Genomic DNA, 18,252 nt, shown 5'->3' on the forward strand with positions numbered 1-18,252 from the left:
GGTCAATCCGAGGTGTCCTCTGGGGTATTTGGGGATTATTTTCAACTTTTTATGTGCTTTTTGCTCATGAGCACAGGCAAAAACCATGATCTTGCCTTCTGTGTTTCTGTGATTTTAATAAACTTGGATAAATCATAAAATCATAAAAATATTTTGGTGAGGAAATTTTGTATTACATAATCAGACAGTCATATCCCCTGCAAAAAAGATTTTATGATTTTATGATTTACAAGGGGAAGCCCCCAAATTTGGGGTTCCAGGGGGTGTTAAAGTCATAGGGGTTTGTAAATCACAGCAAGGGATAAAGGGGAAGCCCCCAAATTTGGGGTTCCAGGGGGTGTTAAAGTCATAGGGGTTTGTAAATCACAGCAAGGGCATAGCCCCCAAATTTAGGGTTACAGGGGGTGTGAAAGTCACAGGATGTAAAAGGCCCAAAAGGGAATGGGACAGCGCAAAGGAAATGACATAAAATTTTCAACCCTTTGATGATGCAATTTCAGGGTGACTATACATTCAGTCAAAGGAGAAACCAAATTTCAACTGAAAAATAGGTCAAAACACAACATTTCAAGTGAAAACTGGGTGAAATAAGGGCATTTTATTTTGGGAAAAGACACAAAATGTCTTACTGAAAAAGTAAATATTTGGAAAAATGGTGATGAGAGATACTCAAAAACTCTGAAAATGTGAGAGAAATTCCTTTTAAACAATTTTTGAAGTTTGTTATGAAGGGTGGCCACTTTCAGGCTGTGGAATGACTACCTTAGTAGTTTGGCTTGACTTGCTTCTTGACAATGCAAAACACAGGTTCATGAAGTACAATGCCAAAATTACCAATCTTTTGACCTTGAGATTTATTGATTGTGAGGGAGGAGGCCAGATTGACAGGAAATCTCTTGTGTATGAGCTTGAAAGGCAGTCCAGACAGCTCCAGACTTATCTGGGTCAGATGTGAAAGGAATGGGACTCTGAGGGATGGGCACAGAATCATTAACTCTGTTACCTGATACAACTCTTGTGTAAATCACATTTGGGCCCAACCTGGTTCCATTACAAAGCCCCATTGTCCAATCAAGGTTCCTGAGCATTATTATTAAGCAATTTGGTCACCTGTTGGGAGTTTGTAAACTCTTTGATCCACATTTGCAGCATTATCAGTAAGCCTTATTGAGTGATTTGGATTTATTTCAGATGGAACAAATTCAAACTGTTGCATGAGAGGATATTAATGGTGAAGGATTGTTTAGATTCTTTGCATAAGTCCTGGAAGTAGATCTTGACCATGAACTCTGTGGTTTTCAAACTCATTTTCTGTGTCATATATGTTCAGCTGTAAGAATTTGGGGAATTCCTGTGAAAGTGGAAGCAAACTTCCAATGTTAACGGTGAATTGTACCCTTCACTTTGAATGTATGGATACCTTCACCTTGATTGTTGAGTGCATCTCTGGTTGAGGCATTGACTCCAAGAGATGTAAATGTGAAGTTGCTATTCATCAAGTGGATGGATAGAATGAGTTGATTTCCCTCAGGTATATTGGGTTGATATGTAATTTTGAAGATCTGAAGCAATTCAGGGGGTGGGGGTGGTTTTTATGAAGTGATCCTGCCTTGGCGGCAGCAAAGTTAGGTTGTTTATCCTGTGAAGATTATGGCTTGACACTTCACACAACATCTCACTGCCCTCAAATTTTCTGGCCTGAACCCAGGAGGCTCAGTCCAACACCATGCATTTGGTCTGTTTACATGATTCTTGGAATATTTCCAAAGGAATGGTTACCTGTGAAATCATGTTCAACCAAATTTCCAGCAGGAGGATTATTTAAAAATCCTGCTCTTGAGATAAACTTGAATCAATTTGTTCCTGAATAAGGCCCAAATCAATTCCAGGTGGGTCATTCCAGTTTGCGGGTATTTGCACAGGGGATAGATTTGAAGAATATTCATAAGTTTGAAATGGACTCTGCATATTTCTTGGTGAAGCAATCTGGGAGTTGAGCAAGTTAAAAATAGACAACCTGGAGGTGTGGTTGCCATGATTGTTATTTCCATGCTGGGATGGAGATTTGTGTGAGCTGTGTTCAGATTGGTTTTGTGGTTGAGGATTGAAATTGTAAGAAGATTCATGATTTAGATGATACTGTGTTTAGATTGGTTTTGTGTTTGACAATTGAAATTGTCAGGAGATTCATGATTTTGATGATACTGTGTATGCGGGGGTCTGTTGTCAATGTTGATGGAAATTTGGGGATGAAGACCACTCATGATTTGGATTATTTGATTGTTGAGTATGAGGAAAATCTTGAGGCTGATAAATAGAATGTTGATGCTCCTGCCACAGAGAAGAAGAACATGGGAATGTGAATATTGCTAGTAATGATGGGAGGGCAAGAATTGATGATAATGGGATTGTTGAGAATGAAGAGAGTGTGAAAGTTGATGATGATGGGATTGTCAAGCATATATGATGAGGGGAATTATGTAGGTGTTATGATTGCTGAATTCATGCAGATCAATTATCAGTTTAACATTGCTTGAATGGAACTGGGGTCTGTAAGAGTCTGTTTGAGCAATCTGCTTGAACGGGATTGATTATTGATGTGTGATAAGAGTCCATTCAAGCAATATGGTGGAGCGGACTCGGTGAAATTTGATCACCAAGTCCACTTGATGAGTCTGCTTGAACAGACTTGACAACATGACTCTGGAGTCTGATTTAATGGAGTTGCTGGTCTGTTCAAGCAGAAGAGCAAACTCTCTTACCAAATCCTTTCAGAGAGTCACACCAGGAGTCCGTTCAAGCAGAGTCAATTCAGAGGGAACGGACTCTGCATTGAACGGACGCGGTTAATACAAAAAAGTATCAACGCCGGCGTCACTTGCATACCGACGCCTGTGTTACTCGCATGACAGGTATTTGTACTGGTTTGTTTGGCCCCCAGAGGCCATTTCTTTAGTTATATGTAGATGCATGCATAAAATTTTGCAATCCAACTTTGAACACCATAAGTGCATCAAGCAATTTATTCAGCGCACAGAGCATTCCCAAGTCTACATGTTTCATGATTTCTGTAGTAAGGAACACAACACATTTATAGGATTTTAGAGCATAATCAGAGACATATTTTGGGCAGCAAGAAGGAAGGGAGTCCCGCAACAGGCCAGAGAAATGATGCATGCTTTGAACAAGAGTTATAAAAACGTGTATGTATGGTGATTCTAGACAAGCAGAATTTCAAGTGTCAAGCTGGGAGGAAGTCCTATCTTCTGAAGCCTTTACGGCAAATGTTCAGCCTCAGGAGTTGGAAGCGCACGACAAGTTGGACATCCATCATTTCTGTATTCTACCAGCCACGGTTGAATGCATTTGGGGTGAAAGTAATGTCCGCACTGCCTCATCCTTGCAACGGTAGAGAAGGCCCACTGATTCATGGCATCTTGGACGGGCGGCTCAAATTTTTCCAGACAGATTGCACATGGATCCTGGCCTTGATTGCCGACAACTACATCCACTATTTGTGGATTGGGTGGATTAGAAGTTGAGTTTTCATCGTGATTGCTGTTGGGTTCATCATCATTGGTGCGCTTATCCTCCTGACTGTAAGCTTGGGCTTGTTGATGCTGAAGGTTCTTTGATTCGCTATTGGCGCTTTCAAGTCCACCTCCGGCATGCTGAGGATTTTCAAGTGCATTATTTTCACAATGCTGGCTAGCTTCTGTGGTGGCTAGCATGTGTACAGCTTGGTCCAATGAGATTATACACTGCTCAGTGCTTTTGGTGTGCAATTGCTGGTTATAAGGCATATATGCCGAAATGATGGTATTCCTATCAAAAGCCAATCTCCTGGCTTCCAACTCTTGCTGCTGGAGATCGTGGGACGCTAAGCCCTTGCAGGATAGATTAGTAATACTAATAGCAGCAATTTCAACATTGGGCCAGAAACACAAACTCTACTTACTACAGGTAAGGATGCTTCCATCGTAGAGTACCATATACCAGCCATGCTGTGCCGTGATTGCCATTCGCAAGGGATCAGAAGCACGTCGCTCGCTCATGGGACCACGGCGGCCACGAAGGCGCCGACGTATCCATGCCAATGCTCTTGCACCTGGAAAACGAGACCTGCTTCTCTCACTGGTTGGCGCGCGAATTTCCTGCCGAGGATCTGACTCTAAAGATGCTCCAGGCAGGTGAATTTCCCCTCGTAACTCAAAGCTATCTTCCAGATCACTTTCTGGCAGCCGCGGGCAAACGGCCGTAGCTAGCAGGATAAAAGAAGACTAAAATTAAAAAAGGCCAGGTGACAGGTTCTATGCATAGTCAGTTTGTGGGTTTGCTAGTTTCAGTTTTATAAAGTCTACTTGAACTCAACTAGAATTAAGATGAAAAGCTTCATTCCTGGCCGCCAAGTGTTTGTGAATCTTTGACTTGATGGGTTTGTAGAACACTTGATTGTTGATAAGAAATGTGACAGGTTGGGTGTTTTTGAGTCAGTGCTTCATGTTGGCTTGATGGGAATCATGGGTGCCACACTTCATGTAAAAATAACTGCCCATGAAATATAATAGGGGTGATGAAAGTTGAAATCAAAAAACATCTGAAACATAAAATCATAAAACCATAAAACAATTGGGTGATAATTTTCTTATGTACAATCTTAGAATCAATGCTCTACCTTGAGTTTTTGGGTGTTTTTCTGCTTGGAAGTTTATGATTTGATGCAATCAACTTACATCCCCTGCATATTGAATTGAAACTGTTTTATCCAGACTTTATTCAGAGTACCTGCTGGCAGGTTCTGGGTACCTGAGTGCCAACAGGTGCCTACATTGCATCTCTATATCAACCTGAAGCTGTCAGCAAGCAGGAAAAATGTGTTTTATAAGTAGATTGCATGTCTAAATGATGAGAAGCTGCATTATCCGGGTCATATCTGGTCCTATGTGGGGTGAAAAACAGAGTAACTAGAATCTGCAGGTGTCAAAATGAATTTTGAATGTTTTTTAACAGTATGGACCCCAATTTTTTTCCAAGACACTCCTAGTGATGTTTTTATTCATTTTTATCTGGTTTTCAAACCAATTGCAGGAGGACAGATATTTCATCACATTTTTTGCGTGAAAGATCTGCAAAAGTTTTCTGTGCTTGGGGGTGCAGTGCTGCTGGGGAAAGAATCCATTTTTTTATAAACTATTATCCAATCCTTCCTTCTCAATTATTTTGAACTCGCCCAAAGAAAGCATAAACAGCACCTTTGAATTTCCCTTTCAAAAACTGCCTACTGCCTGGAAGTTGAACAGTAGGAGCTCCACAATGTGGTATTTATAAATTTTTCCTCCACAAAGCTGTGCATTCCAGAAGTGGAGGCAATTGATATTTCTCCTATTTTTTATGGAAATTCAGCTTGTGCTTGCTTGATCATTTTTTTTCTATTGCTGCCATATAAATTGCTTGGAGGGATTGATAGTTTGATTATAAAGATGACCATTGGGTACCCGGAATCCATTGCCAAGCAAAAGACCCAAAAATTTATCAAAATCTTCAAAGTTGGAATTAGATGTTGGTGGAAAGAAGCTTTCAATTTTTCACTGGGCACTGAGGCCTTGAGGTTGCATCAAAGGCCTCTGTAGTACACAAGGCATTTGGAAATTTTATGTTTTGTGATTTCAGAGAAGCAGAATCAATCCCCAGTGACTTAGTGAGAAGGAAATCAAATTTTTGGGATGTGGGATACTCCAAAGACATATTTAGAGCTTGAAGAAGGGATCAAAACTAGATTTTGGTAAACGTTGTGATATAAGGACCAGGGGAGATCTATTCCCACTCTCCAGCAACAAAGGGTAGTTGTGTTACGTTGTGATATCCACACAATTTGGTTAACATAACTACCCTTGTTACCTGGGGCTCCAATTTACTAATAAAGGGATCTTTTTAAGCCCCACACGTAACGCAATGGGTCTCAAAGAAGAGTCACATTATTGCATTATCCGGCCTGTTATTGCTTTATCCCCTGGATAACGCAAAAAAGGACCATTTAAGGCTGTTTTGGCCTCAATACTTGCTTGTTATCAGGGGCCCTGTGTGCCCTGATAACGCAACAAACATAAGAAGAAGGGCTGTAATGTGGTGCAATAATTTAATTGCACCACCATTATATGTAAAGTGTAGATAATGACAAAATATCTGTGAAGTTACCATTATCTATTTGTTACATGTAGCGTAACTACCCTTTGTTGCTCCAGGGAGTGTCATATGTAAAATTCTTTATATAAATGTGCTGGAGGCCTTTGATGAACATAATAGCACTCTTCACGTAAGCTAAACATCAGCAAGATTGAAATAAAGTTTATCCCATTGTGCCAGCCAATTTGGCTGGGAAAGTATGCTGATGTATATCTCTCACCATGGTCATAGATTTCTTACGTGAACAGTGCTAATGTTAAGAAATAATGATCAAATCTGGAAATCATTTGGAACTCATCTAAAACTCATGCAGAAATTGGTTGGAACCAATAAGCTGGAAGTCAACTGGAACTCAGTTGGAACTGTAAAGACACAATGGCTGAAATGAAAGTATAAGTCACTGCAAAAAAAACTGTGTCAACTGGGAGCAGTTGACATGCGGTAACTCTGAGGAAGCTTGTGGTTTTACGCCAGCCTTACTCAAGGTTTGACTAAACCCAAGCTTCAATGCACAGTCACTGGGCACCTTGCACATTGGCTTTGCCAAAAAAGGCACTTGTGCATTCAGGTGGAGTTACAATGGCAGCTTGGCTTGAGTATCACGCATGTCAACTGCAAGAAGTTGACCAATTTTTTTTTGCAGTGAGTGAATTTCAAATTTTTGGAAATTTAGATCATTTATTGGGTTTTAGTAAAGATGAATCTGTTTAAAGTGAAGGGTTATATGATACAGGCATTCCAAAATGAGCTACACCACTGACAAAAAACTAAGAAGTAGCTTTGAAGTTGCTTCAAATGAGAATAAAATGAAAATCAATTCATTACGGCTGTCACCAACCCTGTTCCACAGGAAATTTCCCATATTTTTTGAATATTTCCAGAATAATGTTCAAATATTATTCAAATTCTTGTTTATAACTATCAAGCAGTACCCATTTGAATTAAGCTTCAAGTGAGACCTTAATGGGACATCCGACGCCGTGGTGTCCAGCTGCTTACCTTTGGCGCTTGCTGTGGTCCTTTCGGCGAGTCTCTTCTAGCTGGGGTTTTCCTCAAGCTTGTTCTTCCTGCTTGCAAGTGTTTTACCTGTATACCTCCATAGAATGTTATCAGTTTTCCAACTACACTGCACTGGTTTTGGACTGCGGACAACTTCAACAAGGGCTTACTTTTCTTACCTTTGTTTGCAGCTGAATTAGATCCCAAAATCTTTCTCAAGTCATGAGACCAATGTTGTTCACCTAGGCCTGCATTCTCACATGGAATAAAGCTCCCCTTATATCATGGGAAGTTTCTACAAAACATTTCATTGACTCCCAAATCACTTTCAACACAATTATAAAAAAACTTCTGATTTGTTTCTGACACACTCCAGAATCATTTCCTAATACACATCTGATTTTATGCAACCAAAACTCACATAAAATTCAGCTCTGGAACTCCTTGGAGAGTGGGAACATATCTCCCCTGGTGAAGCCATGGGGGAATGAAGACAGAGGCTTTCAAGCAGACTCAATTGAGCACTCTGGTGGTACACAAGTGACATAATCAAAATTTATGGGGAGAGCCAAGATGAATCTATTTCTTGTATTCAGACTGAATGAGACTATGTAAACGTATGATCAAACTGTGGCCAAGAGAGAAGTGAACAAGATAAAAAAAGAAAATGATGAAAAAGAAAAGGATGTTACAGCAAAAAAAAACAGATATAAAGCATCTCAATCCAAGAGGATAGACAGAAAATCATGAGAGAAAATAGTTACTTGTTATTCAGGGTTCTAAGACTACAAGCTAGGGGGTCATATTTAATAACAGCATGATAATTCAGATTATAATGGAGAATTGTTTCATATTTTGGTGGGTGTAAACCCTGATTCCTAATGATCTCTACATGAATTGGGATTGAGGCAGCAGCCAGGTTGAGGCAAGACACACGTAGAGGCCAAAAATTCAAGAGGAAATGATGAATGATTTGAAAACAATATATAGAAAACATTTGAATATGTTTGATGATTCTAGACAATCCAAATTTCAACTGTTATGCTGGGAGGAAGCCATAGTTTCTAGAGCCTCTATGGGGAATTTTGAGCCTCAACAGTTAGAGTAACACGGCAATTTGGACATCCATCATTTCTGTATTCTACCAGCCACTTTTTAATACATTCAGGGTGGAAGTAATGCTTGCATTGCCTAATCATTGCAGCTTTGGAGAAGGACCACTGATTCTCAGCATCTTGTGTAGGTGACTTAAATTTTCCCAAACAGATTCCACATGCATCCTTATCTTTATTGCCTACAATCACATCCAATATCTCTTTATTGGTTGGATTGGAAGTTGAGCTGTCTTTGTGATTGTTGTTGGTTTTGAGATGCATATCCTCACAACTGTAAGCTTGATTTTGTTGATGCTGAAGGTCCTTTGATTTGCTGTTAGCTCTTTCAAGGCCACCTCCGGCATGATGAGAATCGGCAAGTGCATCACTTTCACCATGCTGGCTGGCTTCTGTGGTGACTAGCAAGTGTAGAGCTTGGTCCAATGAGACTACAACCTGCTCAGTGCTTTTGATTTTTAATTGCTTGTTATAAGGCATATATCCCAAAATGATGGTATTCTTGTTGAAAGCCAATATCCTGGCTTCCAACTCTTGAGGCTGTAAGACATTGTGGGATGGATCAGGAAAGATGGGTCCTATGTAGGTCAATAAATACCCGCCCATCTGTATGGTGATTGTTGGTCGAAAGGGATCAGAAGCAGGTTGCTCGTTGATGGCTTCGGATGCAACTGATTGATCTCCAAATTCTTCGCTGGCTGCTTCGGACGTAGCCGATGGATGAGCATTGGACATTGGGGGATCAAGGCAGCCACCTAATCGCCGGCGCATCCACGCCAATGCTCTTGCACCTGAAAAACAACAACTGCTTCTATCCCTGGTAGGCGGGCTACTTTCGATCAGGCGAGGGCCTGGCTCTGGAGCTGGCACAACCTGTCGAACTTCCAATAGTCGAAAACCAGGGTGATTTTCTAGACGAAGCGGTGGGGAAACAAAGGCCGTAGCTACCAGGATAACAGAAGACTACACATGAGCAAAAGTTCAAATGAAAGGTTAAATCCAAAGTCAGTTTGTTGGTTTGCTTGTTTTGCTTTGATATGTAATGTTTCCAAAAATCTAATTGAACTCAACCAAAATGAAGATGAAAAGCTTCATAGAAATCCAAATTTGCTTGTGAATACTTGAATTGATGACTATGTAGAGCACTTGATTGATATCAATCAATGAGTTGGGTTAGGTGTTTGTGAGTCAGGGAGCCTAGATGGCCATCATGCAGGGTGCCCCATGTCATGTACAGATGACACTGCAAAGATAAAGATAAAGTTCAGACTGTTTTATCAAGGCCTCTAGAATCAGAGTCCCCCCCCCCTCAAAAGAAAAGAAAGAAAAAAAAAAACAGGGTTTCTGGTCCCAGCTGAAACTCCATGAAATGTTATGTGTCCTATGGGAGCTGAACCCACACGGCCCGCAAGCGGGTGACAAAATTCAAATTTTGTCACTTCTGCAGTGACTGCGCACCCACAAAACAAAGTGACAAAATTTGAATTACGTCACCCACTTGCGGGCTGTGCCATGTCTCTTATATCCAATGCCATGTCAAGTGTACTAACCACTGTACATGTCACATGAAGTTACCTAATTGAGGGTAAGACCTGTAAATGACAGGTCATGAATGAGTGACACCAGCAGGTATGATAAAGTTAAGAGTAGCAGAGCCACAACCTGACACTACATACGCAATTGTGTTATGTATTTTGCACTTTTTTTTTTTAAATATTTTGGTTGTCAGAATTGTTTTCTGAAACATATCTTATGTTACATACTTGACAATTATGGTATTCAAAATTGCAAAAGATTTTTTTGCATAAAATCGTAAACTGCAATTTTGGCTGGGAGATGTCACTTTCAGTTTTATGCACGCTGACATCTCCCAGCCAAAATTGGTTTTATGATTTTATGTAAATAGTGACATATGCAATTTTGAATACCATAAATGCCTCATGACATCAATTTTGTAAGTTGCATAAAGCTAATTCAATATTTTGAATTTATGGTGACAAAACATGCCATTGTGACAATGTCTTGGGCGTTAATGTAAATAGAGTTGGAATGCCACCCAACTTGCAACATGAATTTTGATAACTCAGTCCCCCAACCAGACTCTGCGGAAGACCCCTCTCCTCCATATTTCCTCATGAAGGGAACTCCTACAAGCATCATGGAGGGGATTTCTGTACTGTCAGATGTTTAGGGAAGCCATGTCTGTTAGATATATTCCTTCACTGTGATTGGTATATAAAGTGCCATGTTAATTGACTGACACAAGTGCTCTTGTGACTGGTTCCTACACAGAGCAGTCTGAAAGGGGATGCATTTGATAATATGTATAGACATTCAATTCTTGCTTGCTTGATCACTTTTTTTTGCCTTTGTTGTTTTGCTTGCATATTTGCTGGGCAGGCAAGATGGTGAGGGGACATAGTGCCTGTGTATGTATGTACATATTTGATTGCAAGCTTGCACTTGGGTATTTGCTAATTGCTGGGGTGGCTCTCTCCCCTCCACTCCAGACAGGAAGAATTGCAGGAGCATGTCAAGGCATGTCATGAATGGACCAACAGCAAGGGTGTTCAAAGTTGAAATCATAAAATTTTCATTACATAAAATCATAAAATCATAAAACTTTCAAATTATGATTTTATATGTACCATTTTAGAAATGTTGCTCTAATTTGAGTGTTTGGGTGTACATATTTTTTTCACCTCAGAATTTTATGATTTTATGGTGTTATGATTTTATGCAAGTCAACTTTGAACACCCTAAGCCTTTGAAGTTACATAGTTTGAACAACCACCATGACTCCTTTGTTCGGAGCCAAGTTGGCTAAGCAGCAAAGCTAAACCCATACGAAAACTGTCTAAATCTGTTTTATTCCCTCGACAAAACCGGAAAAGGTGTCAAAGGGCATGGCTTTATGTGAATGTCATGCATGAATGTATGTATTTACTTATGTATGTATATATACTCTGCACAGCAACATCCATCCATATCACCACCACTGCCCATCACCCACTTCCCACCATCAACAACTCCAACTTCTACTTACCTTTCCATCCAAACCAACCAGCCCACCACCCACGTCGCCGAGCTGACTTCATCCTGACCAAACTCACCCGCTGGAGTGCTCTCAATGAAATATCTCGAAATCCCCGAGGTCAGTTACACTTCTCCAAACTATCTGTCTACCTTTCTGCCCGCGCCCGTGATACCTGGCTAACTCCCCCTTGATGTATTTATGCACACCCCAGCTCGGGCTGCTGGCCTCAATGCTCTCAGACTCCTCCCATTCAGTTCGAACGATGACAAGGCTTGAGGCTTACTCCTGCAAGTCGGTCGCCAGCGAACGCAAACTGATGAAATCCCTAGACCAAGAGTTCGCCTCTGATCTCGAGATCTCAACCTCATCCTCATCCCCAGAAGCTCTCTCGTCATCCAATGCGCTCGAATCCGCATTCGGAAGACTCGATCGAAAGGACTGTCGAAAGACTTTCTGGCTGCTCATCGCCACCCTCAACGCTGCCTACCCCGACCACAACTTCAGTCGGGTCAAGGTCGAAGACTTCCAGGCTGAATCCCCTCAAGCCGTCCTCACTAAGCTCTCAGAGGCGCTCGAGCGCGACCGATCAGGCGCCAACTTCGCCTCAACCCTCGGCGCACTCTCGACCTCTCCTGAATATATCCCAAAGAAGAACTTCAGCTCCCCCGAGGACTCCCAACCACCCAACAACTCTTCACTCACCGCCATCCACCCTCTGATCCGCCAAGTGCTTGACCCTGTCATTGACCTCTCTCACTGCGAGATCTATTCGTACTGTCCAGACGCCGATAGCGACCCGCATGCCGTAGTCTCCGACGACGAGGAAGACGTCGAGAGTGTTGCCTCCTCGATCTATGGCTCACCTAGACACGACCTCCTTCAACACTCCTACTCGACTGATCTTGCCGAGGAAACCATGTGGGAAATCGAAGGTATCGACCATCCAACCTACAGCCAACCTACCACCCATCCCGTCCGTCTGGCCTTCGGGACATCCAACCTACCCACCCAGACCATCAGCACCCCCTCCTCCCCACTGCCTAACCAGGCCACCCATCCCACTCAATTCTCAAAACCATCCCAAAAACCGACTCGGCCGAACTCCGAGCTCCACCAATCCTTCAAGGCGCACTCAGATCTCCAGACCCCACTTCTCTCCCCGTTATCAAGCTCGGGCGAGTCGAGCTACGAAGAAGAATCTGCCGGCGGACTGCTGTGGAGCTCGCACTACTTCTTCTACAATCGAAAGATGAAGCGGATCCTCTTCGTCTCTACCTGGGTCCGGAAAGCCCTGATACCCTCTACGACGATCAATGAATCCACAGCCAGTCATTCGACACACGAGCCGGTCGACTATCTCTTTACCTCGCATCTCAACCGTCCATCGACAACGATGGCCGACACCGATGCTGTGTGGGACCACCCCTCCCAGCTCGTCTTACCCACTCCTGATAACCCTCATCGCCGTGACTCTAACAACCTCCCCAAACGGCGCGACTCGGTCCAAAAGAAATCGGCCCAGTCCGCCAAACGGGCCGTCGATCGCTCCGAATCTTCCTCCTCGCTCTTGACTCTATCCAGGCCTCAAAAGAAGAAAAAGTCCGTCGGCGCCAGAGCTTAGTCCTTTTCAGTGTCACTACCACTACTCATTACCCGCTCCCTCGATCCCCGGCCGTGTGTGTTGAGATCCTGTGATCATATCTATCCGGATATCTAAGCTTTCTTCTTTTTGCCCGGCTTCACGTTCTTCTTGTGTTGCCATCATCATCATCAGTCGTGCACCGTCTCGTCTGCCCTTACCCCATATTTATTCCCAGCCATAGGCGCATATCATATCCACATCAGTCTCTCTCTCTGCTATCTGTAATTTTTCTCTGTCATCTCTTCTTTGGGAGAGTTGCTCGGACCGGATGTAACTTTGTCTTAGTTGTATGGTATTGTGTAACTTCTAGGTACATTTGTCCTTTCTCTTCGCCCTCTCTCTTCCTCCCACTTTCCGCCTCTTTTTTAGTAGCCCCGAAAATTGCTCGGCGTAGCTCACTGTATATGTATCATACAGACACCCAATCTCTTTTCTGGCTGTCTGCTCTTCTCTCTCTCTCTCTTCCTCTCTGGCTGTGTTTACTTCTGTGCTTGACTGCTTATCTAGTGTGTTGTCTCATTTATTGCCTGCTGGCTGTGTATGCTCTCGAGAGCGGGTGTAATCCAAGGCATTGGGCCTGTGCCATAGCCATAATTACCGTAGTTTTGATTGGATTTCTGCTCACTTTTGAACTTCGAATTTGGAGTTGAACATTGCCTGCGATGGCTCACACAATGACCATGAATCCAGAGAAAACACATCATGATGCAGGCGACTGAGAAAACACATTTATGATGCAAGCGACTTTTATTTTGATAACTTCTGATGCAAGCTAGTTTTGTTTTGATCTTGAACGATTTAGAACGAGTGGAGACGGAATCTGTCAAACAGTGTTGACCTGAAAAGGGAAATTGAAAATAGTCCAAGCTCCCAAGAAAACCCCAGTAGTCACGAAAACAGTAGCGACACTTGCAATAGAACAAAAGACGAGGAAACTATAAGAACGGTAATGGCACAAGCCGCAGTCGCTCGAGGGAGGATCAATGACCCGTCACGCCGCTTACTCCTCTGGAATCGAGTCTTCTGGTCGGCGCAGAAACAGTCCTCTCTGGTCCAGCCTGTCCAAGCCACCGGTCATTGAACACCGCGGAAATCATCTCGTTCCTGTCCACAGCTGGTGGAGTTTAAAGCGTGCAGGAAAAATCAGCATTGATGTCTGTAATCAATTTTTGTTTCTGGTTTAATAAAGCTGCTCACGGCTCTGCAAGTTGTCGAGTTGGGTCCATACGGGACCGGCGAGGCTTTTTGTCCGAGGAGGATTAACGGATTTCCCGATGGGCTGTCTCACGGCTTTGTAATTGTTTGTAGTGCGCGCACCCAGACGCTCCTCAGACGGCGCAATCTGGCGGTTGATAGCGGCGGAGTCATCGAACGAACGCGACAAAGTGCCTCCGGACCATCTTCGGTCTGCCGGACCCGTCGAACGCATGAGGTTTCCCGTCGAGAATTGTTGTTGTGCCCCGAGTGCTTGTGGCGCTTTGATCTCCAGCAATGCATGATTGATCTTTGCCTGTTCGGCCGCCTTCTCCGGCAGTGTTAATTTACCAGGTACCCAAGTTGAAGAAGACAACCGTCCTCCACTGCCGGTGCTTGGTTGTCGCGTGCCATCTGGAAGCTCCGTTTGGTGATGTCTTGGGATGAACGCTCCTGTGCCTGTGGGGGTAGCAGTCGAGTGACCCGGGTTGTTCCCAACGGCCACCCTGATTTGTTGAGTAATGAGCTCAGGCGACATGGTGTTGCGGGCCGGTTGGCCGCTCTTGACCTTTGTAAATGATTGTTGGACAGCAGGGGGCAGTTGATTGGGATATTGTCGAAAGGCCATTCCTGTGCCTGGGGATGTTCTTTGGTCGTAATTGACGAAGTTGGCCGGATTGCCTCCTCCGCGGGAGGGAACCGTCGAACTGGAGTATGACGCCGAAGATCGCATTTGTTCTGCAGAAACCCTGATGTCGGGCGCTGCAGAGAAGGCCTGCATGCGTTCCCCGGCCCGCACGGTATTAGATGATAGTGCTCGGCGACGAAGCGGGCTGGCCAATCCATGTGGGACTGAGAACCTCAGGCCATTGTGCATCTGCTCTCCGGCTTTTATCGCACCCATCGAAGTCGTAGAGAGTGGCGTAGGTGCAGAACGAACCGGGGCCAAGACATGATGCCAGGAAACTAACAAAAAGAGGCTAAAGTAATGCTTCATGACACGAGGAGCGCGGTTGGATGTCGCTTGTTATTCTGGTTTCTAGCGGTAGCAAGTATAAGGAAAATGAACGTGTTTTCTTGACGAAGCGCCAAAAGGAAGGTGTACGGAAAGGAATGACTTGGGGTAAATATTTAAATAAATATTTATTTTTGGGTTTTTTAACGTTGATGGGTTGGTATGATGAGGTGATTATAGCAAAGCGTGATGGGCGGGGTGAACACAGGCCGCCCGGTGATACGATCTCTTAAAGAGCCCCTTCGTGGTTACCGCATACATCGCTCCTGTTTCGAAATTACATACTCGACCCCCATGAAGTGATCACACACCGTTCTGCCCGGAGCCCACTGCCAACGAAAACACCAGGCCTCGAAACAGACACTGATACATGTCACAGAGACATCCAGGTGAGAAATCTTGAAACGGTTAGCAGTGTACGAGCACCCCGGCGAGGTAGAGCCGCTTAAACAAAACAAACAAGCTTCAACAAGAAGCAGGCAGTGCACGCTGGATTGGTCGGGGAGAGGTATGCGAACCCTGTCGTCGATGCTACGCGGCAACCGTCGGAGTAAATGAGAATTGCCTTGTTAATGTTCGACTCACCAGCTTGGGTAAAAAAGGAGGTCAAAAACCTCTAGGCAGGCGCAAATCAGAAGCAGAAACAGACATGTATAGAGATGTTAAGTCCCCATACTTTGCTCTTCGGGATGGTCGCAACAAGTGAAGGGAAAGTAAATTCCACCATCCTAGGTCCATACTTGAGTCTGAGAGAGCTGTACTTGAGATAAAAAAAGTATGTAGATTGCTATTAGGAAGGATAATAACAGTCTGGTTGATCTGAGGTTATGTATAGTGCATCAAGCCCGTCTGGGCACATGCACAAGTTCGGGGGTGAAAAGCCCAAGCCCGCTTGGCCGAGCCCAAAGCGCGCGTGGCACACCCGAAACCCCCGCTTGGCACATGGCCAAGTTGGCGGGGTTCGGCACAAAGCCCCGCTTGGCCGAGGCCAAACGAGGGTGCCACGCACACTAAAGCTCACCATTCCATGGTGAAGGGGTCATCGCACCCCTTCCTCACTGTCATCACTTTCCAGATTTGCATGTTAGGGTTATTCATTGCTAGCTATATCACATAGATGTATATTACTACTATTTAGATACATTTTTTATCTTTATTTTTATTTTTATTTATTTATCGATGTGTAATACATAATAATAATAGTAATAAGCATTAGAATACCTAATTTTAGGAAGGGGCAGCCAAGATGGGCCCAGTGATTTCCTGGTATTCAGAACATGGGCGGTAAAGACGCCGACAATGAGAAAAAAAATGGGTTGACTTTTCCGGGGTAATTGCTTCGTTGATTGCGTTCTTGATCTCGGTAACTAAAGCTGTTTGATTGGGCGGCTCTTTTGATCGGACATAGGTTTTAATCGAGTGAAAGCTGTACTCGATTGGATTGAGGAACGGGGAGTATTTCGGAAGGAATTCGATCTGAATCGATTTCGAGGTGCTGAGCGATTGTCGGACCTCGTCAAAGCGCTCGCCTCGGTGGATCGGAGCATTATCGATGATGATTATAGAATCGGGAGGAAGCCTAGCACCAAGGCTCCCAAGGAAGAGGCAGAACTGATCCGCACCTACCCCCTTAGCCTTGGTGTTGTCCGCGTTGAGGAGTTCGTGATAGACGAAACCCTCCTCCGACAGGGCACCTATCAAGGTCACCTGCTTCGCCTTGGGTACAAGACTCAAGACAGCAGGTTGGCCTTGATTCAACGCAAAAGTCAGCAAGAAACCAAAAAAGAAAGGAAGAGAAAACACCTACCGGAGGGAGCATATCCGTGAGATCGACCCGAGTGAAGATCGAATCCAGCCTCATCGACGTACACGACCTTCCGCCCAAGATCAAGCCCACGGCGATTCACAAAATTAGCCCGTTGCTGAGTAAGGTAGGGCTGATTCCACGACGCCGGTATGTTGGTAGCCTGTTTCCATGATATGTCCATATCATGGATCAGGTTGCTGATTGCCTGAGTCGATATTTTGACGTCGAACTCGTCCTTGAGGAACTTAGCAAGCTCTGGAAGTGTAGTCGAGGATCGCTGATCAAGCTGCATGAGGATCTCAGTCTTCATCTCGTCGGTGAACTTGCTGGGGCGTTTTTTTTGCGTCTTGACAAGGTTTGGATCTTCAGCTTTGATACGCTGAATTTGACGTCGCGATACTTTGAAGGTTTTCTCAGCATCAACCACCTTCATACTGCTTCCAATAACATTCTTGCGTATGAGTTCGCGGACCTCGGGTTTAATCATTGCATTCGGTTTTCGTTCTTTATGGGCAAGTCGATCGTTTTCGTAGGTTCGTTTATCATCGATCTTGGCTTTGGCCTTTTTGATTACTTCCTGTTGAGCAATCTTCTTGTTCACATCCCGCAGATCCTCGACGAGCGCCTTGGCCTTTTCTTGATTTGCCTTGAGCTCCAGTTCCTCGGAGGTGGACATCTACAAAAAAGTGGTCAACAAGAAAAAAACCCTCAATCAGAAAAATGGACTCAGCAGTCACTAAGTAGTAGAAATTTACTCACCTGGAAAGATTTTTTGTTCTTGTGTTGTTGTTGAGTGGGTGTGGTGGGTGGTTGAGGTGTAGTTGCCGGCACGGCTGCCGGTGATCTCATCGGCCCAGAGCTTGGGGCCGGCCAGGCAAGACTTGGGCATGTGCCAAGATCCGCGGCCCGCCCAACCTCCCCGATCAAGCCCCCTGGGCACCCCCCAAACCCCCGGTGGCGCTCGGCCACGCGGGACTGGGGCATGTGCCCAGACGCGCTTGATGTACTATATTTGTTTGTAAAAAAAAAGGAATCAAAGTATCATAATTAGGATTCAGGAAGTTAAATGGAGGACTTCCCGTCGAGTCTGGGAGCCTCCCAGATCTCAATTTACACACCCAAATTCTTAATTTTTGACAAAAAGGGAAATGTTTTCCTAGCCCTACAGTTCATTACTTTCATGTGCACTGGTTGAGTTTTTGATAGGTGTGTTAATTTAGGATTTAGAGGGGCATCTAGAGCTCTCTAAATGATGACGGGAAG

The 18,252-nt window shown here is 44.1% G+C and overlaps 4 protein-coding genes across 4 annotated transcripts; 1 reads left to right on the forward strand and 3 right to left on the reverse strand.

Annotated features, from left to right (window-relative positions):
* Positions 1-3,275: 3,275 nt before the first annotated feature.
* PtA15_15A315 (uncharacterized protein) lies at positions 3,276-4,003 on the reverse strand (the record flags this gene model as incomplete). The annotated part of the gene is made up of 2 exons (XM_053163509.1): positions 3,276-3,887; positions 3,959-4,003. 2 exons carry the CDS (start codon positions 4,001-4,003, stop codon positions 3,276-3,278), a joined length of 657 nt encoding a protein of 218 aa, XP_053027477.1.
* Positions 4,004-8,255: 4,252 nt separating this feature from the next.
* On the reverse strand, positions 8,256-9,065 carry PtA15_15A316 (uncharacterized protein; the record flags this gene model as incomplete). The annotated part of the gene is made up of 1 exon (XM_053163510.1): positions 8,256-9,065. The coding sequence occupies one exon, from the start codon at positions 9,063-9,065 to the stop codon at positions 8,256-8,258; it is 810 nt and encodes a 269-aa protein (XP_053027478.1).
* Positions 9,066-11,424: 2,359 nt separating this feature from the next.
* On the forward strand, positions 11,425-12,952 carry PtA15_15A317 (uncharacterized protein; the record flags this gene model as incomplete). The annotated part of the gene is made up of 2 exons (XM_053163511.1): positions 11,425-11,448; positions 11,543-12,952. 2 exons carry the CDS (start codon positions 11,425-11,427, stop codon positions 12,950-12,952), a joined length of 1,434 nt encoding a protein of 477 aa, XP_053027479.1.
* A 1,001-nt stretch (positions 12,953-13,953) lies between these two features.
* Positions 13,954-15,164, reverse strand: PtA15_15A318 (uncharacterized protein; the record flags this gene model as incomplete). The annotated part of the gene is made up of 2 exons (XM_053163512.1): positions 13,954-14,087; positions 14,171-15,164. The coding sequence occupies 2 exons, from the start codon at positions 15,162-15,164 to the stop codon at positions 13,954-13,956; spliced, it is 1,128 nt and encodes a 375-aa protein (XP_053027480.1).
* Between the last annotated feature and the right edge of the window lie 3,088 nt (positions 15,165-18,252).

Source organism: Puccinia triticina, chromosome 15A (assembly GCF_026914185.1).
Source record: "Puccinia triticina chromosome 15A, complete sequence".
NCBI lineage: Eukaryota > Fungi > Basidiomycota > Pucciniomycetes > Pucciniales > Pucciniaceae > Puccinia > Puccinia triticina.